The sequence below is a fragment of the Laetiporus sulphureus genome (genome assembly GCF_001632365.1).
Source record: "Laetiporus sulphureus 93-53 unplaced genomic scaffold LAESUscaffold_3, whole genome shotgun sequence".
NCBI lineage: Eukaryota > Fungi > Basidiomycota > Agaricomycetes > Polyporales > Laetiporaceae > Laetiporus > Laetiporus sulphureus.
The window spans coordinates 302195-324391 of record NW_024468512.1 but is presented as its reverse complement, the minus strand read 5'-3'; the positions used below and the strand labels follow the sequence as shown (position 1 = coordinate 324391).

Genomic DNA, 22197 nt, shown 5'->3' with positions numbered 1-22197 from the left:
TGTCGGCATTCAGTTCAGCTATTGAAACATACAGTAAACATCGACATACGAAGATAACTAATCTCTACATAGCGGTACAATCACAAACTTGTCAGATCACGTCAGCATACTAAGCAGCCATATCCGCCCCCATAGCGACAATAAGTCAAGCAAATCAATGCTCTTGAGAGTCCTGACGATTTTGGCGGACGATCTTCCGCGCAGGGCGAGAAGTCTCTGGAATATCGGCGTCGAGCTCGAACGTCACGCCAGGCCGGCGCCTGCGGCCATTACCGCGATCAAGCAGGTCAGCTTCCTCCTTGTTTCTCCACTCTTGGGCAGCGGCCATCGCGTCTCGCAGAGGCGGACTCACCCGTCCGGTAGTAGAACTTCTCGTCGAGTCTGCGCCGGTGAGCATAGTATTCGACTGTAGCATGGACGGTCAGACCAGAATGCGAAAACATTGACGAGCTTACCACAGTTCCGTCCACTGCTTCCAGCGAAGCGACAGAAAGCGTGCGATTTCGCTTGGATATCAACCGGAACGGTGAGAACATCTTTGAACCAGGGCTTTTCCTCCCTGTCGGAGCCGCAGAAGCATTCCTACCAGCTGCAGTTGCGTTGTTTTTGCTGGCCGCTTGGTCTCCACTGCGCGGCGTCGGATTCGTGGCGTATCGAACCAAGTTGGTCATGGCAGGCGCGGTGGAACTGGAAGGAGCAGATTCCTTACGCCGACGCTGCTGCATGGCACCTATTGTAGGTCGTGCGTCTTCCTTTGGTGAGTTTGACTTCGATCGGAAGAGGCTGAAGAAGCCACCCTTCTTCCGACTTTCTTTCTCCCTTGGAGACTTATCCTTTGAGTTCGAGCTCGGAGCAAAGCCGGCTGTCGTCGACTGCTGCTGGGGAAGCGTGAGTGCTAGTGATGAGGGAGTCAACAAGACGTCCTGCTCCGCGTGGCCAGATCCGGATTGCGGCTCAGGTCGTGTCCTGACATGCAAGAAAGGAGGCTTCTTAGGGACGCGGCCCGTACCTGAGACTTGATGAGGGTCGGATCCTGTTCGTGGGTGAGAGGATGTTGGAAATGGCGCGAGATCTGGTCGTCGGCCAGTGGGTGGCGCGTTTGAGACAGTCCGATGAGAAGATGACGGGACGGGAACACTGTGGGACTTGTGCATAACGGAGAGACCATCTTGATATTGCCGCTGGGAACCTACGGGCGCCGGAGATGTTGCAGATCGAGGAAGACGGTGCGGCACGTTACCGGCTGGCACATCCTGCGCAGATTGTCCAGCCGACGTTGTCGGGTCGCGCCCAGGGCTATTCGTAGGGTTATGAGCGGGGGCTGGCATATTTGGATAGAAAGGCGGCCGTGCAGCACCGTTCGGTGTCTGCGTACTGTACGACTGCGAATGCTGATTTGATGGGACGGTAGAACTAGATGCACTAGGTATAGATGTTACAACAGGAACAGACGGGTATTGAGGTGGAGCCGGCGAGCGGTATCGCGCTGGTTCAGGGTATCCTGGCAAAAGGTTGGGTAATCGTGCAGTCGGGGTCGTTTCTGGTCGTGAGGGAGCATCATGTCGTAAGCTTGCTCCGCTGGAGCGATGCATAAGCTGTTGTTGAGTCAAGTCAACGTTTACAGCTCTGGGCGTGGTTTGTCCAGTGATTGTGTCATTCGACCCTTTCCGCTGGCCCTGAAGTCGTGCAGAGGCGGAATGCTTGGGCGTCGTATTAGGAGGAGAAAGACTGTTAACGACGGGGGATCGGGTGAGAGTCTGGCGAGAGGGAGAATATCCAGGGGATATCGGGGGACTCCTAGCCGCCGCTGCGAGATTGGGCACTGAACTAGATTTCGCATGAGTAGGACGCTGCGCCTGAATTTGACCAGAGCGATCTTGGAGTGTCCCAGCTGGATAACCAGGTGAATCCTTGGGCACCGTCCTTGATGGTTGTACGGGTGATGGCGAGAATGTCGCCTGAGCCACGGCAACAGCCTGCGCGCCCGCTGGGATCGGTTTCGCTTTTGGAGAATGCGGACCATGTATTTGTCCCACTGCGTTCGCTTGATATGTAGCATACTGTACAGATAGCCCAGCGGGATCTACATGAGCTCTCTCGGCTGGAGGGGCACTGCCCGCACGATGTTGAGGGTGCTGGACTCCAACAGGTACACCGGATTGCGCAGGAACAGTTGGTACCTCAGAACGCTGTGCCTCCAGGTTGGAATTTTGCGGATATCCATGGTATGCTGCAGATTGAGCGAGTCCAGCAGCAGGCACAGCTTGTGCGGCGTTGCGTTGATTGGTGCTAGATAACACATCTTGTGCGGATCTATGACGACGTGTGCGTTCATCACCCTTAGCCAACTGCTGCATGACAACTGGCATCGGACTTGGGTCGTAGAAATGCCCAGTCCCCATACCGTTCGATGCTGGTACCGCAGTTCGAGACGTTGAGGGACGCTCAATGCCTTCAAGTGATCGAATAGCCTGTTGCACAGGGTGTGGTTGCCCAATAGCCGCCGCCAACTGTGATTGCTCGTATGTCAATGCCTTCTGCGTGTAGTCAGTATTGGGTGCAGATTGGTTATGAGCTCCAGCAGCTTCGTAGCCCCGGTTCGCTCCTTCTCCCGCGTGGGTTGCTCGTACGGAAGCGTATTGCGGATACACATTAGTGGTAGCAGGAGCAGATTGTGGCATTGATTGCTGCGTGGGCTGTGAGCCGGTGCGCGGGCGTGCATGTGCATCGTAAGTCCCACGATCGCCCAGAGTCGGATCCTGTGGTCGATTCACCGTGGTAGTGCTCGATGACTTCGGGATCAGAAGCGGCGTCTGAGGATCAGCGGGGCCCTCCCCGGCGCGGATGCGGACTATTCGTGGAGCATGATATTGCGATGTCAGACCTCTCGGAATGGTAGGCTGCCCCGTAGGCAGCACGGAAGCATGCATCTGCATACCTGACGAAGGTAACTGTGCGAGTCCTGCAGGCCTCCGAGCGGGCGATTCGCGCGTTTTGCTCTGCATATCATTCAGTGGTGACTGCTGAGAGACATAATCGACACGTACGTGATGCCACCCGCCACTGCTATCTTGGACCATTCCAGGTTGTTGGGAGATCTGACCTGCTGCCAGCCGAGTGGCGGAGTCAGTGGTAGGCCCCGTTTTCACCTGACCACCGGAATCGCCATGCACATGCCTGGGCCGCTGTGATGTATTTTGTTAAGGACAAAAACAATTCGCATAGCCGAAATGCAGGATGTAAAAAGCAACTCACGCGCTCCCGCAAGCTGGCACGCTCGGCTTCGCTACCCGAATGTCCATACCCGTCTGCGTAGAGCTCTCGGAATTCGCGCCGTCGGTCGGGGGTTCGATACTAATGCGGAGTTATGCCCAACGACGGATTGGCATTTGTTTTACTACTCACGCGTTCACGAGCCGGATATTCCTGCTCGCTGCTTGACATCCCGGACTCTTGTCCGCTTTGATATCCCGAGACTTTGACTCGATGTGTCCGATGAGGGCGTGAAGAAGGCCTGTCACGTTCCGCGGTCAAACTCAGTGGCACAGCGCGAGGTGTTCGACGCGGGTCCGGTGGCCGGCCACTGTTAATTGTCTGATTGCTGGGATTAAGCTGAGGTGCCATGTATGGTGGCGCCGGAGCACCCGTCGGATCAGCAGTGAACGAGTTGCGCGTCTGCAGAATTTGGCCAGCATGCCGACCCTGATGAAAGCATGAGCACAGCGAAGTATTCGGGCAGCTACAACACGGACCACACTAGCCGTATATCTTTCTGCCGAGATGTAAGCCCCTTGTGTAGTCGGCGGACCTTGAGTTGGCTGTGACACCGACACGGTGCCTCGCTCAACAACGCGACGGTCATCGCGCTTGCGACCCAGACGATCCTTCTCCTTGTCCTTCTCCTTGAGAACGTCCTTTTCCATGCCTGATCTATCCTTCTCTCGATGCCTCTCCCTTCTCTGCTCGTTGTCTCTGTCCCTCTCTTTCACCTTCTCAAGACCTTTGACCTTCTCGCTCTTCGAATCTTTCGTGCGCTTTTTCTCTTTCTCCTTCTCACCATGTCTCCGATCCCGATCCTTCTCCCTCTCGCGCTCACGCTCGCGAGGTCTGGAAGGATCGCGAGTCCCCTGGCCCGTTACAGCTTGATATGGTTGCCCAGAAGTAGACGCCTGCACCGTACCAGCAATGGCGGCATGCTTGCTGCGAGCATGTGCTGTCGGGCGCGAGCTCCCCCCATCTTCCGGTGAAACAATCCTCTCGTTGGATGAATGCGGGCTTCTCCTATCAGATATGCTCTTCATGAAAGCATGCAGATGATGGTCGTCATTAGGTATTGTGTCGTGAGGTCGTGAATGTGGGCTGGCCGCCGGAGTGGCGCCAGACGTTATAAGGTTGGATGACTGCGTAGACGGACGACAAGGCGGAGCATCGGGAGCATCGGCGGAGTGATGCTTGCTCGAGGATCTGTGCTGGGTGGGAACAGATGTCGAAGCTAGCGCGTTAGATGCATCTGTTCCCCGTGAAGATTTGTGGTACTTTCGGCTGTCCAATCCGCTGACCTCTCTATCATGGCGCTGAGTACTCGCCATTTAAATACGTTCCGAGGCCGCGTTACTGAGCATCTACGAGGCAGAGTCTTCTCTCCTGAGTGGATACGTTGCAGGGGGGGGGGGGGCATTCGCTGAGCGCACCTGGTGAGCTCCAGTTTTCTGGAGTGATGATCAGCCACGTAAAGTGAATGCCGTCTCGTACTAGGAAGCAGTTAATGAGGTGCAACAGAGCCACCAGTAAGGCAGAAGTCAAGGAAGAGCTGCGTCGACATGAGGCAGAACCCTCGACTTGAAAATGTTTCACTCTCATCGAAGGCGCTGTTCGGGTCTGAGACGGTGGCTGTACCGGCTGTACCACAAGAATGCAAACATGGATTTCTGGCTACCGACGCCGGAGTGTAGTACAATTACTTACTGGCGTTCGCGCTTCACAGATAAGACGTCTATTGCTGAGAAACCTCCCCCCAACGCCTCTCTCTCTGCCATCGTTCCTCGCGCCTTCTCACTCAAACCGAGTTGGTTACGGCGAACGTTTAATGCCCTGATCAGCCCTGATCATCAAGTGGTGAAGCGACGGAAATATGGGCTATGGATGTCTGTCTCATCTCCGCTGGGCGAGGACATGCATAATGCGAGGACACAGGTCGTCATCGTCAGCATCCAGTAGGCTGTCGACAACAGATGCGCCGTTTTTACCGAGCTGACGTCGTCTGCAGGAAGGTACATTGGGAAACTCCTATATTGGACCAGCCCGTGAGCCACATACATCACTGTTGCCACGATAGCATATCTAAAATCGTGTCTTCTTGTTTTGATGCTGGCGTAGCAACTCCGACGACAAAGCACCGTCTAGTTCCGACGAGACGGTCCGCCTTGCATCCTTGATTTTTCGGCACTTCCTGCGGGCTGCCATGCAATTGGAGCTGCCCATATCATGACTTACAGGATGTTTCCCACAGCGGGGCATGACGGTCGCGCAAGCCCGTTTGCTATACCTTACCACCATCCTTCCCGTTCTCACCTTTGGTAGCCCCGTGTGGTATAACCCGCGGGGCCCACGCTCACTTTTTCAACCTTTGCAACAGGTACAAAACGACGCGCTGCGGTGGTTTACGGGAGCGTGGCGGTCTACCCCCCACCACGTCCTCAACCTCATATCCAGCGTCCTGCCAATGCGACACCAGCTCGACAAGCTCAACGGCCTTGCCGCAGCTCGCCTCCTCACCCTCTCGGAGTCCCACCCGGTGACCCACTGCCTGGCGGCCAACCGCACTACCCACCCGCCCAACTTCTCCCTCCTCAACCCCGCCATCCCTATCCACCACGGCACCAGCGCAGTGGATGTGCTCGAACAAACCCTGCCCAAGCGAGCGGCGCGCCTTCTCCCCTGGTTGCAGCCGCCCTGGGATCCTGCGCATCCGTGGGGTGAGAGGGTTCACGTCTGCGTCCCTCCGCCTACCAAAGACGGCTCCAAGGAGTACTTACGTTCCTTTTTCTTCCCTCTTTTGCACTCTTCCATCCCTCTCCCTGATGCCCTATGGGTCTTCACAGACGGCTCCCAAATCGCCCAGCCCGACCCCGCCCCGCGGAACCGAAGAGCAGGTGCAGGTGCGTGTATCATTCACCAGGGTGCGATAAAGTACGAGCGGGCTTGGGGCATGGGCCACCAGGCTGAGGTGTATGACGCAGAACTCTTCGCAATGGCAGCGGTCGCCAGCCGCTTTGCCGGTTTTCTGGCGACCTACCCCATGATTACTCACATTTACCTCTGCGCGGACAACCGCGCTGCCCTGTCCAATGTCCTGTCGCTGCGCCCACACAGTGGCCAGCCCTTTTCCCTTCGCTTTCGGGCATTTCTCGCTCCTCTCATGGAGCAATACCCACTTTTGAACATTTCGCTGCTGTGGGTTCCCGGGCATACGGGTGTACTGGGTAACGAGGTGGCGGACCGGCTAGCCAAGGAAGGAACATCCCTACCTGATAGTGTCCTACCCACCTTAACGTGGATCCGGCGCTGGGCGCGTGAGCGAGCGACCACCTCCTGGCAAACCGAGTTCCGTTGCACCGATTGACCCACTGCAATACGGTCCTCGTGGCCGTCCCTGCCTTCCCAGACGCTCCACCCCGTTTTCACTTCTAAATATTATGAACGCGACGTCGAAGCCAGGTTAACCCAAGCCTTAACGGGCTACGGCTACCTGGCCCCTTACTTCTCTTCTCAATTTGGGACGGCGGGCCCCGCTCGTCACTTCCATGGCGCACCCTGTGTATGTGATCTAACCACCCCCAGCACCCGCACCCACGTCATGCTGTGCTGCCCGAGACATGCGCACGCGAGGCACCTGCTTTTCCGGAACCCCAAGCCCACCCTCCTGGATTTACGTCGGCTTTGGCACCACCCCACTGGCCTTCATCGCCTCATCGCTTTCATTTCTACCACACCCGTTTTCTCCGCCGCGGCCCTCGCGCCCCCGGACCCTGGCTGATACGCCTTACCCTCGCGGCACTTATGTGACCAACCCCTTTATTTACTCATAGTCTACACGTCGACACTTCCTCGTGCGGTTTCACTCCTGTATTTACACCCTTCCAACCGCGCATAGCGCGGTATAGAAATAAATGTACAAAAAAAAAAAAAAAAAGGATGTTTCCATGGGTACTGCAGGAATACGGCTCTGCATCCACTTTATATGCGCTCATGGATAGGCAAGGCGCACATCTTCTGGCCCATATCGTCGTTCAAACTTATATCCGTAGCTGTTGTGTTGTCAATGTCATAGCAGCTTCTGCCGGAAGCGTATTGGGCTAGCAAACTGCTGTAGCTCTTATGAAATACCGGAATGACGGTATGCGAAGAGCGCTGTTGGCAATTGTTGGCTGTTATGCAATAATCACGGCACAATTCAGTGTGAAGTTTTCGACACTGCATCATCTGTGCTGTCATTCTGCATGCTCATGAGGCTTTGATTTTGTCGTGCGCATTCAACCTGGCATTCAATGACCGTCGATGCGGGTTTACAATACTCCTCCATGGCACGACCGCCTCCCTGTGCCCCACAAATATCGAAAGCAATAGTATTTTGACGGTGAGTGGCCTGCTAAATTTGATTCTTGTCCATGATATCGCTGTCGCATTGCATAGCGCTCCGGATAAGTGTTCGATGGGTGTTGGAAGGCACAGGCAGGACGGTCGTTCACATTGATGGCATCTGCTCTTGTCTCGATCTTTACTTTGACGCACAAAGAATCTCTGTGTTTTAATTACGACTCAACCCAACAGTTCGTCAACGACTCGACAAACTTGCTGTACTGACCTCTTCAGTCGCGGCCAGCATGTTAGGCTCTATCAGTTGGATTATCACAGGGCAATGCATCCACAGTCATTGACCATCATATTCTATTGTCATGACATTTCACAGCTCAGTCATATGTTTCAACATCACGCTCTGTTCGCGGTCAAATTGCTTAAAGTTGTGCCTGTGCTGTGAGTTGCTGCCCGCCGTCTGCTGCATTTGCCAGCTGAGCTGCGGGTGCAATCCGACAGCGCAAATGGCCTTCGACGAGCAGTGCCGAATTTTACTTCCAACACATCACACTATCCAGAAGTGGCAGCCACGAAGATCATCTGGATTCGGAACACAATATCAGGCACATCATCTTCGCACTTCACATTGACGAGGGAGCAACTTTACATCGATGTCCTCATTGCAGTCGTATGCTTGGTGCGCCCCGAGCGCATAACCACTGTCACGGCGCATTTCAATGCTTGTTGCAAGCTAGAAGCCTCATTCACTTGGAACGTGTGATTGTTGCTGCCACTGGCCACCACGAGGCTGCCGGACACCATGCCCATCAATGTTCACCGGTTGTGAGGTACGTGTCAAGTGCTGTATATTGCCCATATCAGGTTGCGAGAGGTGACATTACCGCACGTTCCTGAGACGACTGGATTAAGCCCAGCCATGGCCTTTGGCTGAATTGGCCGGACATACTTACTCTAGCCTACAGGATAGTGCCTGTTCGGCCGGCGCTCATCGCGATAGGGATCTGCAAACTCAAATGAATGGCCAGCCATTCTGGTCGTTCCCACGAAAGTGCACAACCATTTCATGCTATGGAACTCGAGACGCGACATTGTTTCGTTGAGGAAATGATTGGTGGCGCATTGAACCGTGAAGTATAAATCTCGCCGATAAGCAACACCCTCCACAGTGCCATAGCTGTGAACATGTCCCAGCTGCAAGATCTCACTCGCTGCCTACTCGCGGCCGGCGGTGGTCCTCACCCAGAGGGGAAGGGATTCGTCCTGCTCTACACCGACCAATCCTCACTCATCTCCAAAGTCTGGACAGGCAGCAGCTTTGGTGACCAAGAGCTCATCGATACCGATGTCCGAGCTAATGCCCCAGCGCCATACCTCCTCATGCCGACCACGTGTATCATATTATCCATCTCCGATTCATCCAAACTTGTCTCGTTCCGTTACGACGTGGAAGAGGAGGAATGGGTGCCGGATGACATTCCAGACCATGTGGTGCATGCTGACGGCAAGCTCGCGGCTGCAACCGACGTAGACGGCCACGTATCTGTCTTCTATCAAAGCGTAGAGGAGCGCCTCGTCCACCTCGATGAGGCCTGGAAGCCCACGCTCCTTCCGGTACAGCCTGTCATCGGTACTCCCCTCACAACACTGCTTTCTGACGACCGCGTGCACGTTTTTTACATCTCCGCGGGGGATCGCTGCCTGCACTACATCGTTCGAGACAGCAGCGGCGTTTGGACGGACGAGTTGATGTCGTCTACCAAGTTTGACGAGAACCCGAAGCGGCTCGTGGTAGCGAAGGACGATAGCAAGGGGTGTCCTGTCGCGTACGTCTTGACAGAACGGAATGAAGTCTTGCAGGTCGGTGCTGGAGAGGAGGCATTGCAGTTGGGCGTCGTTGACAAGTCAGGAACGTTCGTTCCTGGAACGAGTGCCGAGTGCTGCATCAATCTTTGGTTCTTCAAATTTGAATTCAATGTCACGTTCAATGTTAGCGTTGCTGTACGGCGGGCTGGTCGCTGCTTCTAACATGCGTCAGGAGTTGATGTAATTAAAATCAGGACTGTGTTAGACTCATACCTGTCACTCTCAGTGCTAATCTCCCTCGCTGCCGTCGTAAAATGTGCAGAATAGTTACCTTCCGCTACTCGCTTGTTCAGTTTATGCTCATCACTCTGTGATAGAACGTGCTAGTAGACTATGCTAGGGTCGATCCCGTCCATCGCCGCTCTTTTTCGTGTCTCTGAACGAGACATAAAAGGTCTGAACAACCTGAGCGACTGGCCTTAGTAAGACACGCACTGCATCCTAACGCTTCGCATATCATGGTTAGACGGAAACTCCACATTCCTGCCGACCTACAGCATCCAGGGTGGTCTTCAAATCCCCTTCCTGCTCACACTTCTTCCGACCACGACATCCCCGATGTCCAACCCGATTCTAACGACATCGTCAGACTCTTTTCCGGTGTTCCAGGATCACGATCAGCGACATGCAGCGCCGGGTTTTTCCTCAAAACGCCGGACGGTGCATTCGACGTAATCCTGACCGCTGCGTACAATCTCGTGAATGCAGCGGGGAAAATACTGCCAAAGCTCACCGCCATCATCCGCGGCGAGAAACATACCGTCTCTAAACAAAATGTTCGAGTATCCAACGCATATATAAACGGAGAAAGGACCCCTGATACAAACTATGGTGTGATCTTGCGCCCAAGATCATCGAACATGGCGGCTCGCGGTGGTTTCGGGTTTAGCATGACCCTCGGGAGTAACGAATCCGCCCCAGCAGAGCTCAGAATCAGTGGGTGTGGAGCCGCAGATGCTGCAGACACGGTGACCACTTCCACGAGCCGCTGCACAAGCTGCCACGCTCGACATCTCGAGTATCCTGCACTGGCAGAGAACGAGCGATCGATGAGTGGCTCTCCCGTATGGGTTTCTCGCCAAGGCTATCCGACCGTCCTCGCTATCCAGTATGCGATCTCCTTGAATGGCTTGCGAAGATATATTGATCATCTTTATTGACAGCAACGATGCCACGGACGATAATGGCGTGCACCGAGGTACACGCATTACGCCAGATCTCTTGAAGGATGTCTTCTTGTGGGCTAGTTTAGGCGATTACGGCAGGAGGATCCGGGCATATACGCCCAAAGAGAAGCGGGCAGGACCGGCGACTCTCCTTGAGCGTGGTCTCTACCTGAGCTTCAGGAAGAACATGGATTTCGCTCGTGTGCGCCTAGGTACCGGAACTCAGTTCAATGTGTTGCCGGCAGAAGTCGCTCCCGGCAAGGACTTGTACGTGCTCGAGATTGCGGGAGCACAGCCGGGGAGAAGATGGGTCGAATTCATACCTGCCAAAAGCGAGGCGGTGTTAACCGATCAAGTCAAGGATGCGTGCCTATTCCGCATTGTTCGGCAAGAGGATAGGGCGAGAATCGTAGTGCAGCAGGATGGTTCGGCAATGCAACTGAGAATGCAGTATACGCGTATCAAGGAGGCAGACGGAGAAGACGCGGAGAGCTCAGAAGTGTCCTTCGTACCTTTGGAAGGACACGATTCGGACGCGGTGAGTTTTATCGTAGTCATATGTCGAACTGGCGCTCACCGTTCGCAGGTCACCGAATTCCGATTCGAAAGCGTTGACAAACATTCGCATTCACTTCTAAAACATTCGTTCCGGAGGATCCATTTCACCAGTTGCGCAAGAGCGACAAACATCGTAGGATCTTAGAGCAGTGAGATTTCAGCAATAGTAGAATAGAGGAGATGGGTCTAGAAGCGCTTTTTACAAGTAATAGAACGTACAGCAGCCACTTATTCTCAACGAGCGGGTCGTATGACGTGTAGGGTTCTTTCCCGACAGTTTGTAGTAGGCTAGTAATATTTATTTGAGTACCCGCGCGTCCCATCTGATGTACATTTCTTTGCTTGTGGGTAAAGTCAGCGTCGTGGGCTAAACGGTCAAATATGAACAGACCTTACGATCCATCGGAATAGACCAAATGCTTCTCTCGAGTCTCGCGTACGACTCTCACCGGCTACCACTGCTAGGGCCGTGTCTTGGTCGATGGCCCCGTAACGCGTTCTCCCGAGGCTGCATGAACCCTCACCGGGCCTCACCTTCAATTCCTTGTTGCTACCTAAGTCGACATGTAGGAATAAAGGCTCGGGATGTGAGTCCACGATCGAGGTGGTGTTGACTCCGTGACAGCGACTCGCGCCCGTATTTGCGCTCCGTGGCACGAGGCTGGTGGCGCTGGTCGCTCCTCGTGCGCTCCGCCGCCAAACTTCTCCAACAGCCTTGAGCTCGCTCAAATTTTGACTACCCGTTTTGCGATTAGTACACATGACACTTGGAAGGCATATACAGACGTCTCGGCTACGCAGAACTGACGCTGCAGAACCGCTTCACTTGAGCAGTTTGGGATCACCTACTTGTGTATCGTTTGATCAACACAATGTGCTGATACGTGTCCCGCAGCCTTGGGTGACGCAGCTTTAATCTCTGTCCACAAGTCACTATGCCATTGGTTGACCCCTCCTTCAAGTTTTTGATCTCTATACTTTTTGCCAGGTTCATGCTGAACAATGAGAAGAATGGCACACGCCCATTTGGCGAAGGGCCAAGTATCGCTGGCGGTATGTGGCCTCACGATAAAAGATTGAGTTCTAAAAAAGCCTCACACGGTGATCATCAGATCCCTATCGCGCGATCAAAGCTACTGAACGTTCTTGCTGCAGATCGCCCAATTAGTATAGGAAACGCGCTGGTTGGGCATGCGATAGCCGCATGCTATATCTTCGCGAAGTCGTCGTAGGCGGTGCAGGTGAGTGTCCCGGCGACCCCTGCTACCCTTCCATTCATTATGTGTGCGCATATCCAGAGCGTCTGTGCAGATCTCGGACTGCATCCTCATAAAACTTTTCCGTCTCGTTGTCTTAGTAGAAGTTGCTAAAAGGGGATGTGAATGGCTAGCAAAACTGAAAATGCAGCATCTAACATCGCCTTGCAGAGATCATAATGCTAGGCTAGACGTGTTTGAGGCTTTTCCCAGTTGCTCCGTTCAATCCATTGATCAGCTCCGGATCTAACAGAATCGCGCAACACGTCTCGGCCGCAACACGACGATGTCAGCGTTGCTGTCCGCCGCTCTTGCAAGATTTTAAAAACGTTCTGAAGCAGTCGCATCAGCATATTGTCTTCTTTCCCCTCACTGCTCACAGCAGACGCCTCGATCTCGTTTCTGCCCTGCGTTGCAATGGTTAGGAGGAAATTACTCCTTCCTGATGAAGTGAAGCACGATGGATGGGCTGGCAGGCCTCAGGCTCCCTTGGCCAACCTTGACGGGCGACGGGCATTCCACGACGCCAGCTTTGAGGCACGCAATGTCATCAAGCTCGTATTTTATTCCGGCCCGGGTCGTAATCTGACCTATGGCAGTGGCTTCATTCTCCGACCACCCGATGTTACGGGTGTCGTTATTCTGACCGCTGCCCACAACCTCCTCCCTATCCTTGATACTGCAGACGAACCCACCGGCCAGCCATCGAACTCAACACAACCTTCCGTAAACATCCTTGGAGTTGAGCATCCTATCACCAAGGACAATTGTCGCGTATCCGACACTTATCGTACGGGAGATAAATCACCTGAAGCGGATTACGGTGCAATCATCCTTTCCTCACTTCCAGTCGGCGATCTAGAAGGCTTCGGTTTCAGCATCTGCTTAGGCTACGAGCAGTCCTTGCCCGGTGAACTATGTGTCACCGGCTATCGTGCTACAGATGTAGCTGGACAGCCCAAAACGTCCACGGGCCACTGCATGGGCTGCTACACACGTCGTTTAGAATATGATGCTCAGACGGAGCAAGGCATTAGCGGCTCTCCTGTATGGATGTATCATCGGGGATGTCCTACCATTGTCGCTATCCAGTGAGTTTTATGTACATATATATTTCAAAGACGTCTGACTCACCCTGGTTTTAGCAATAATGGACCTGCACGGCCAGGAGCTGGCAGCAGAGGAGCTCGAATCACGCTTGACCTTCTTATGGAGGTGTTCTCTTGGCTCGGAATAGGCAAGTTCGGAAAGAGGATTCGAGCATGCGCATCCAAAAAGCATGCAGCGCTTGGCACACTTCCACCGCGTGGCCTCTATCTCAACTTTTCCAAATATTTCAGCTTTGCGCGCGTTCGAATGGGAAGCGGAACCAAATTCAACGCTCTCCCAGCGGAAGTGACGAAGGACAAGGTCCTGTATGCGCTGCAGGTCGCAGATGCAGAATTTTTGAACAAATGGCTCGTGTTCGATGTCGTCAAGAACGAAATACAACTTGACGATAAATTGAGCACCGAAGGACTGTTCAGCTACGGCAACAAGAAGAAGAATACGTTCAAGATCGTTATGGAGCGCACCTCTCCTTCGGTGGTGCAGCTGGGCTGCCAGTGCAAGAGGATCGAGGAGATCGATGGAGAGGATGCCGAGAGTTCCGAGGTTTCTCTGGTGCCCTATCCTATGGGAGAAAAGTATGCGGTGCGTTTCTCATCCCCCCTTCCCCCGATAATCTGACTGCTCATTCTACGTCTATCTATCAAGTTCACCGACTTCTGTTTCGAGGATTCTATAAATTGACGAAATTGGCGGCAGTAAAGCCACTATATGTGAGAAACCCATGCTGTGACGTCCAGGAACAAGGGTCACATTAAACGCGCTTATGGAAGATACCCGTTTCCTCCCCTCGTTAAATACACCTCCTGCACCGGTGAAATATTCGCAAACCGCGCATAGCGCGGTATACAAATAAATGTACAAAAAAAAATAAATAAAATATTCGCAGTGTCCTACGTAGGTACATGTCATCTCGTGCACCTCTCCGTGGAATATGCACCGAGCGAAGCGCCCCGATACTGTGCAATCCAGAGTGTAGGCATCCGGGAGTCTCGCGGCTAGCAGTACACAATTACATCATATAGCAGGAACGGTTTCACAACTGCCAGTGTATGATGTACAACGACGAGATGACCGCAAGCGAACAAGTCAGAAACGTGCGAATTACTACGGTTACATCTCGCCAATGAAGTCGCAATGTACTGTAACAAGTGCTAGAACAAAATATGAAATGACACGGTGATCAGAAAGGCCATAGATGGAGAACAGAAGACCCTCACTCCGCCCCTGCGTCCATAATCGGCTTCGTCAACAGCTTCAAGAGCCATTCCTCCAACCTCTTCTCATTCGACGCAAGCTCTTGGAACTTGCTGTCAAGTCGGTCAGTGGTGCAGTAGAGCACATCTCTGATCTCGTGCTCATGCCTCAGGTCGTTGAGGAAGTTGGTCGCCTTCTTGTCATCTCCCAATTGGCTGATGCTGAACATCACCGAATGCGGCTCATATCCAGCATCCACCAATCTGCGCTTGCATTCGACAATTACGTCTTTCAGCATGGTCTGAGGCTCGCCGGAGGGACAACCATCAGTGATGGTGCATATGAGAAGCGGACGGCTGAGCTTTCGATTAGGGTCGGAGATCACTTCGTAAACGAGCGGCTCCAAGATCGTACGGCGGAGGACTGTGCCTATGGCCGTCCCACCCGAAGGCCTCACCGCAGTAACAGCGGCATCTACGTCCGCGGCAGTGAGATTACTGGAGGCCTTCGAGTTGATGAAGCGAAGCTCAACACCAAGGTTATCCGGGACAATCTTGGTGGAAATGCGAGCTACGCGGTTGACGAGTTCCCTCTGGTCGGACCAGCGGTTGCCCTTGTGCATAGAGCCACTATCGTCACAATAGATGACCGGTTGGTAAAGCGAGAGGGCGATGAGACGTTTGATGTTCTTTGGGGACCCAAGGAGCGTCGTGGGGTCGTTACGGAGTGCAGCAGCACTTTTAGCGAGCTCCTCGAGGAAAGGGTCTCCAGGTGCGAAGAACTTCTCGAGGTTAGTCTCGTGGGCGTATTGATTCACGGCGGAGGAGAATTCCTCGACAGTGACAGGTTCCGGCTTGGATACATCCGGAATAATAGATGCAACAGAAGCTGGAGAATCCGGGCTGATAGGTGTGATAAGAGAGTTTTTCTCGTCGATATCCTTGCCATCTACAAGCTTTTGATCACCGCGAGACCCGCCGTTCACCTGAGAATTCCTTAAATGAGTGATATATCGTAGAGGAGAGTGGGAAGTACTTGCCTCCAGATCCTTCATCTTCTTCCGCTCCTCTCTGATGTCGTTGATATCCTTTAGCGTTTCGTCAAACGCAGGCTTGATTTCCTGATCCTGACCCTTGGTGCCTTTCGTGCCAGTGATACCATACAGTTGCTGCACGGTGCCCTTGATGACGTCTTCTACGAGCCCGCTATTGACATATGCCAAAATGAATACGACCAGGGCTACGAGAAGGTTGATGATCTCCGCTCGACTCGAGCTCCTCTCCTCCCTCGTGCGCAGCTCGTCCTCCAACCCAGCCTCTCTGGCGAGGGTCCTCGCGGTCTGATTGTGCTTGTTTTGCTGCGACAGCGATGCGCCACGATCCACGAGCTCGCGCACGACATCCTTATCCCGCACCTCTGCGACCGCGTACATGAGTGGAGTAAAATCATCCTCGTCGCGGGCATCGACATCAGCACCTGCGTCGATGAGTGCGCGCACGATCTCCATGCGGCGAATACGGGCGTGTGTGGTGACGATGTGGAGGGGAGTGCGTCCGTAACGGGAAGGGACATCCGGGTCAGCGAGGTGGATTGGATTGTCGAGAAGAAGGTTGACGACATCCAGGTGACCATTCCAACATGCAGCAGCGAGAGGAGTCAAGGAATTCTTGCCTCCGACCGAGTTTATCGCAGAGGGACTGGAGGCAAGATACGTTTTCAGGCGATCAAGGGTCAGCTTGCCGCGGAAGGCGTCGTCGTGAAGATTCGCCATAACGATAGAGGGATGGGAGGGGGGAGAGACTGCAAACCTATCAATCATCCTACTCCATTTTATACGGAGGACCTCACCGGCTGAACACAGTGTCGGTTTGCCCGCGCAATGACAAATAATTCTTTTGACGTGAAGAACGGTGGGACCTCAGAAACGAGGCAGACCAACGAATCGGCGTGCACAAGCCTCATCAGCCGGGGTCAGAAGGTTCCAAGCATGGTGACCACCATCAATGGCATGTAGGAGGGCAGGCCAGGAGCCACCGATAGTTTGTCCTCGTACAGCCTTTACGGTATAGAGACATATGGAGGTTCGTCCAGCGTGTCTGTCGGGATCTGATCAGCATGTCCTGGACTCCACGGCTACGGGGGACCGCGAGTATGCTTTCGCAAAATCTGACATGCCTCCGCTAAACCCTGAACAACCAGGTAGGAGATGAGTGCAGGCATCAACTCGCAGCACGTCAAGATGACCGCGGATACGTCGGTCTCACCTTCCTGTGACGGGTGGCTCAAAACATGCGCATTTCGGCAATCGGAGACGACCTTCGGATCAGGCTACTGCAACCAATTTGCTAAATCAAATACCGTGACAAAGGAGAACAATTAGGCTCGTACTCAGCGATATCTGCATTGCGTGCCTGAAGCTGCCGGTATGCGAACATTGGGTACCTGGGTAGGCGTTTCCTGAATCGTTCAGGTTGCTGTCTCAAACCAAGACTAATTTCTGCCCCTAGCATGCCTGTGACCAAGTCTAATGATGTTGGTCATGGCCAGAAGTTTCCAAGTATACCACTTGAACATCGTCGCAAGTTTCAAGGAATTTGCGAGGATGGAGATGTGCAAGAACCCGCGAGACGCGTTTGCGGCATAGACGCGGACACGTGCCGTCAGACCGTGGCGATCAATAAATACAACTAACACGGTCTTGTCTTCCTCCAAGTCGATTATGTGAGAGTTTTACTGAAAATTGCACAATCCTGTGTAACAGATACTCGTCCAGATTTAATGATACCGAGTGAATCCGGGGAAGCGACGATCTTTGCTGAATTCTCCGCAAGCCGGCCGACCTCGAGGGGCCCTGTCCGTGAGCACGGTGATGGCAGCTACCATCTTCTAGAACCACTAATGTACGAAGCGAACTTCTTTCGTTTGCAGTTTGGATAGAGGTTTCTCCCGGAATAGAAGATCATCCGGATATCCGTGAGATGATGTAAACCCGTGCAGGTGCGTGTAAAACGTGTGTTGTCTCGATATATTACAAGGTCAGCTAGAAGATGGCTCAAGCAGGCGTGTCGTCGCGGAGCTCTTGTGGACTATATCGATTGTTTTGGAGGCACGATCGCTAGAAGCACGGCTATGACGGCATATTATTTGAGATTTCGTAGCCTCCGGCACGCTTGCTGTGCCCTTCACATCGGGACGATGCCACATCTCTCTTACTTGCTCCCACACCTTCTTCCCTGGTTTTTCCACGGTATGTCAGCATTCTGCAGCGTTTCGACCCTCCTCTCGTCTAGGGACCCTAGACGATCTAAACCCAGTGCTCTCTGATTCATTCGCCGTCAATGTTCAGCAACGAGTTACAAACCACCAGTTCGTGCTCTTCGCGGATCACCTTCCGTGAATGGCGAGGAACATTTTGGCGTCAATTGACTGCTTGATATCCGACCATCATCGGGGATGTCTTCTCTACGCGCTGTCTTCATTCGCTTTCATTCAGTCTTATCGAGATGCAATCTGCGATGCTGACCATAACGTCCATAATTTAGGGACAGTTGATAACTTGATGGGACACTATTGTAGGTGCTTCCGTAATGAGCATCGATGCGGTGCCACACGAGTTAGCTCGCCTTCTCTGCGGTCAAGATGACGTTGATGCCTATTGCGAATTAGACCACTATTGCTGTGAGGAGACCACCTATAGCAGGTTAACTATTAACCCCCGCCGGCAGTGCCATACCACGCAATGAATAACTATCATTGATGAAGCGGCTCAAAAGACTCCAAGCTCGGAGTCACACCATCGCCGGAACGTCTCGATGCGGATACATTTACATTGCATGGAAGGGGATCCTTCGGCAGTGAAGTATCAATCCCTCGTCGCCACCCACCAATGTATCACATCTGGTCTCCAGCTGCGACTGACTGGTCTTCTCTGCTTGTCTGCTGTCCGGCCTCTCAGGGACCCTGATAGCAGCGGACTGTAAGCGCGAATATCATGACACTTATGTCTCCGGCTACTCCACGTGGTTCCTTCGAGAATCGAGACCCTTCGTGAACAGGTATGTTGCTGGTTACATCATGAGGAGTGCAATGTGCACTGATCGCTGCATATCAATTCCCCGGATCACCTACGCGCCCACGCTCATGTGGTCAGTTGTATGCGTACGCGTCAGCAGACACGCCAGTCTCGCTTCGTACTTTGCGCGGCATGAGGTGAGTCACACGATGATGAGCATAGGTACCAGCACGGTAATCGAGTGGGCTGAGGGCATGGCTTCGAGGGTTCTCAATACTATTGAGAGCGCTCTCCAGAAGGGCAGTGGATGAGCGGGGCGTGTTTCTCTTTTGATGGTGGTTACGAGGCCCTCTATCACTTGGAAAAGGTTCTCAGCTCGCAGTTGCAGAACACGACCTATGATCAATTGCGGAAGCGGCGCGACTAGAAGTATACAATGCTGTCTCCGCGCCGATAACGCTGGCATCTACACATGCACAATAATTTATTGTATCTAGCGCCAGTACGGGTAACTCACCTTCTCACCAGCCTGTCCGGTTCGGATGGTACCAATCCGACCGCGGCATGTAGTAAGGTTCGGGTCCAGGCCTTGGATATGGTCGCGGCAGGTCGTGCTCATCTACAAGGGTATTTCGCTCCACTGGCAATGTGGCTCGTGCGAGGCCACAGTCCAGCAAAGATAGAGAGGACGAAGCCTTTCTGGCCGCATTGAAGCCAGCAAACGCTGCCCAGTCTTCCTCCTTCGAACGCGTCTCAGGTCCTGGCTTACGTTGCGTGGGATCAGATGCGCGTTTCCAGATTGTATCACCCCCCTCAATAATCTCGTCCCACTCGGACTCGAGCGATAGCCCTCGAGGGAGAATTATCAGGTTCCGCGTATGCGGCTCCAAGATCTTGAGAACACGCCAGACGGGGTTCGATTGTGCAATCACTGTGCCGAAGCCATTGTCAATGCAGATGATGACTTGTTCAATACTCTTCATGCGAGAAAGTTCCTTGGCCAGCCTTATTGCAGTGCAGGTGTCTATCGATGCCGGGAAACGCACACATAGGGACATGAGGGATGCAAAGAACAACTCGGAATCTTGATCGTCCGCAAGGAAGGGCGCAACCTTGTTCCAGTATTCCCCGATGATCAAGTGTGTTGTCTCGCGGAAGAATCTCTTTAACTCCGGATTGAGATGCAGTGGCCGCGGTGCTCTTGAAGTGGCCGTTGACCTATCAAGGAGTAGGACTTGTCTTGGTCGGGCCATGGAGCCCGTGAGCCACCCATTGCTGAGGAGGTCACAGTCAATCGCTAAGCTCTCGACGTGCTCACCCATCAACATCGTACCGATGTCTTTGTGGTGATGATCAAGTAGCAGCTCGTGAAATGGAACACACGCATCCCCTGTGCGTATCCAGACGTTCCGCACTAGTAAGTGCTTCGTGGCACGATGTCCCTTTGCGCCCTTCTGTAGTCCGTGATATATCTTGGCTGCCTGCGTCGCGTTCGTCATATACACAGTACGCCAGATTTGGGGACGCATCCAATCTGCAGTTTCTTTGCAAACCAGTGCGAGGGTACACGCCATTCGTGAGGGTGACAAGTAATCCCGAGAGGACTGGGTAGAAATCGAGAGGTGGAAAATGTGCCGCACTATGTCCTTTGGGAGATTGGCCGCAAAGGGGCGCGTGAGGCCAGCGCCGAAGCGCTTCAAGCCTTGCTTTGTCTTTCCGCGTCTAGCTCCTTTCGCTCGCTCGTACCGAGTTGTCTCTTTCCTACGGGAGGTATTAGCAACTGAAAGACCTTGGACGGGCATGGTGAGCATATACGCTGTTCGGAGATAGAGTGCGTGTAGTGCAGGAAGAAGTCGCTCACGGCAGCCGGATGGATGCGGTAGCAGTGTGAGAGGAGAATGCAGTATAGTGCTGTTTATATTCTACCACAGCCATGGTAAATATTTCCCGTCTGCATTGTGGCCCGGGGTGGCATCCTTATCAGTGGCCCCACTGCGTTGTGCCACCCTAGTGGCCCATATTGCATGCGGAGGAGATTGAACTTCACCTTCGCTGCGCATAGAAAGGCCATCAAGCAGTGTCATCTTGTAGTCAATGTCAGATTTTGAGTGAAGGATCTTTGCGCAGTCATTGAGCAGTGATCAAGAGTTGCGAACTCTACTAAATTCAACGCCACGTGTTGTGGCCTCTGTGACAGAACGCGTCTAGCGTGACGCTTGCTCCTTTCGTCTGTCACGTCGCAAAATCACTCCTCACCCCTGCCTCGCGCGAATATGGCCGACCCCGGGCGCAGGATACCCCTACGCGTCTCGAACGGAAAGGCGTATGCCTGGGACATTGACGGTATGCATTCTCGTGAACGAATCCGTTCCAGCTGACTAGCGGTGAAGAACAGACATAGCCGTGCTCCGCGGGCAGCATCATATATGCGGTGTGCTGACCGGGACTTTGCCTCATCTCTCGCAACAGAATGTCTTCCTGGGCATCCCTCTAGTTCTCATGCCGGAGGAGGTGGTCGTCCTTGTGGAGAAACGTGCGTGCATTGTCACATCCGGCGGTGGTCCGTCTGACTCATTTGCACACAGAATTAGCCGTCCTCGTTGATGACCTGACAGCCCACCGCACTCCCTCCATAGAAACACTCAAGGGATGGAATGAAGAGCGTGCAGAATCCGCAAGACTCCAAATTGCTGCAGCCGAGGAGGATGCGCAAGATAGGCCGGCCAAGTACGTCCTGTCGGAAGACGCCTTGCGGAAGCGCAAAGAGCGGGAAGAGCGGCGGGCTGCTGCTGCCAAGGCGAAGGCGCTCGCTGAAGGGGAAGATATTGTCGACCCGTCGATATTAGCGTCGACATCGGCTCCGCAAAATCAGGCTGTCATGACAGAGCGACCACCGAATTCGGCTGCGAACAATGTGACTCCGCCATATACCATCACCCTTCCTGCTAGCTCTAGCTCCCTTCAGTGGTATGACACCGAGGGGTGCACGTATACGTCAATTGAGGACGCAAGGGCGGCGGGAGTGTGGACTTATCCTGCCGACTTGCATGAGCGAGCAAAGTGCGGTGTGTTCAGAGACCTGTGGGAGAAGGGCTATTTCATGGGTGGCGGGATCAAGTTTGGTGGGGACTTTCTCGTCTATCCTGGTGCGTCTGTCTTCATTGCTCATATCATCTGGCGCGGTGCTCATGAAAATGCGTAGGCGACCCGTTGCGTTACCACTCGCACTTTGTCGCTACCGTGATTGACGCGCCACTGGCGACAATCAAGCCGATGGAGATTGTCGCGCACGGACGGCTGGGCACTGCGACGAAGAAGGCGCACCTCTTGTGCGGATGGGAGGACGAGAAGCAGGAAGTGTCATATTTTTCCATCGAGTGGGCCGGCTTTGGTTGAATGTGCCTTTGTACAAGTGCATATATGTATATTGATATCTTATAAT

At 53.5% G+C, this 22197-nt stretch overlaps 10 protein-coding genes across 10 annotated transcripts; 6 read left to right on the top strand and 4 right to left on the bottom strand.

Annotated features, from left to right (window-relative positions):
• Nucleotides 1-202: 202 nt before the first annotated feature.
• Nucleotides 203-4742, bottom strand: LAESUDRAFT_258490 (uncharacterized protein). Its single transcript, XM_040901766.1, has 9 exons — nucleotides 4692-4742; nucleotides 4560-4622; nucleotides 3753-4464; nucleotides 3406-3702; nucleotides 3256-3354; nucleotides 3048-3185; nucleotides 2939-2999; nucleotides 456-2851; nucleotides 203-381 (listed from the first exon to the last, which is right to left on the bottom strand). Exons 2-9 carry the CDS (start codon nucleotides 4568-4570, stop codon nucleotides 349-351), a joined length of 3747 nt encoding a protein of 1248 aa, XP_040768956.1. The 5' UTR covers nucleotides 4571-4622; nucleotides 4692-4742; the 3' UTR covers nucleotides 203-348.
• A 1559-nt stretch (nucleotides 4743-6301) lies between these two features.
• Nucleotides 6302-6511, top strand: LAESUDRAFT_621739 (uncharacterized protein; the record flags this gene model as incomplete). The annotated part of the gene is made up of 1 exon (XM_040903278.1): nucleotides 6302-6511. A coding segment is annotated over one exon (210 nt), but the record flags the coding sequence as incomplete, so codon positions are not given.
• LAESUDRAFT_720411 (uncharacterized protein) lies at nucleotides 6501-7130 on the top strand. The gene has a single exon (XM_040907809.1). It carries the CDS (start codon nucleotides 6876-6878, stop codon nucleotides 7086-7088), a length of 213 nt encoding a protein of 70 aa, XP_040768954.1. The 5' UTR covers nucleotides 6501-6875; the 3' UTR covers nucleotides 7089-7130.
• Nucleotides 7131-8567: 1437 nt separating this feature from the next.
• On the top strand, nucleotides 8568-9725 carry LAESUDRAFT_258324 (uncharacterized protein). Its single transcript, XM_040901764.1, has 2 exons — nucleotides 8568-9324; nucleotides 9414-9725. The coding sequence occupies exons 1-2, from the start codon at nucleotides 8779-8781 to the stop codon at nucleotides 9441-9443; spliced, it is 576 nt and encodes a 191-aa protein (XP_040768953.1). The 5' UTR covers nucleotides 8568-8778; the 3' UTR covers nucleotides 9444-9725.
• A 192-nt stretch (nucleotides 9726-9917) lies between these two features.
• On the top strand, nucleotides 9918-11240 carry LAESUDRAFT_710796 (uncharacterized protein; the record flags this gene model as incomplete). The annotated part of the gene is made up of 3 exons (XM_040906797.1): nucleotides 9918-10567; nucleotides 10623-11167; nucleotides 11212-11240. 3 exons carry the CDS (start codon nucleotides 9918-9920, stop codon nucleotides 11238-11240), a joined length of 1224 nt encoding a protein of 407 aa, XP_040768952.1.
• Nucleotides 11241-11358: 118 nt separating this feature from the next.
• Nucleotides 11359-11948, bottom strand: LAESUDRAFT_720408 (uncharacterized protein; the record flags this gene model as incomplete). The annotated part of the gene is made up of 2 exons (XM_040907808.1): nucleotides 11359-11524; nucleotides 11575-11948. The coding sequence occupies 2 exons, from the start codon at nucleotides 11943-11945 to the stop codon at nucleotides 11482-11484; spliced, it is 414 nt and encodes a 137-aa protein (XP_040768951.1). The 3' UTR covers nucleotides 11359-11481.
• A 908-nt stretch (nucleotides 11949-12856) lies between these two features.
• Nucleotides 12857-14230, top strand: LAESUDRAFT_710795 (uncharacterized protein; the record flags this gene model as incomplete). Its single annotated transcript, XM_040906796.1, has 3 exons — nucleotides 12857-13530; nucleotides 13585-14131; nucleotides 14195-14230. 3 exons carry the CDS (start codon nucleotides 12857-12859, stop codon nucleotides 14228-14230), a joined length of 1257 nt encoding a protein of 418 aa, XP_040768950.1.
• A 380-nt stretch (nucleotides 14231-14610) lies between these two features.
• Nucleotides 14611-16690, bottom strand: LAESUDRAFT_258401 (uncharacterized protein). The gene is made up of 3 exons (XM_040901765.1): nucleotides 16592-16690; nucleotides 15783-16543; nucleotides 14611-15728 (listed from the first exon to the last, which is right to left on the bottom strand). Exons 2-3 carry the CDS (start codon nucleotides 16512-16514, stop codon nucleotides 14763-14765), a joined length of 1698 nt encoding a protein of 565 aa, XP_040768949.1. The 5' UTR covers nucleotides 16515-16543; nucleotides 16592-16690; the 3' UTR covers nucleotides 14611-14762.
• A 2456-nt stretch (nucleotides 16691-19146) lies between these two features.
• On the bottom strand, nucleotides 19147-20391 carry LAESUDRAFT_720404 (uncharacterized protein). The gene has a single exon (XM_040907807.1). The coding sequence runs from the start codon at nucleotides 20327-20329 to the stop codon at nucleotides 19277-19279; it is 1053 nt and encodes a 350-aa protein (XP_040768948.1). The 5' UTR covers nucleotides 20330-20391; the 3' UTR covers nucleotides 19147-19276.
• A 631-nt stretch (nucleotides 20392-21022) lies between these two features.
• Nucleotides 21023-22151, top strand: LAESUDRAFT_691804 (tRNA-intron endonuclease catalytic domain-like protein; the record flags this gene model as incomplete). Its single annotated transcript, XM_040906104.1, has 4 exons — nucleotides 21023-21098; nucleotides 21151-21288; nucleotides 21341-21901; nucleotides 21958-22151. Exons 1-4 carry the CDS (start codon nucleotides 21029-21031, stop codon nucleotides 22149-22151), a joined length of 963 nt encoding a protein of 320 aa, XP_040768947.1. The 5' UTR covers nucleotides 21023-21028.
• Between the last annotated feature and the right edge of the window lie 46 nt (nucleotides 22152-22197).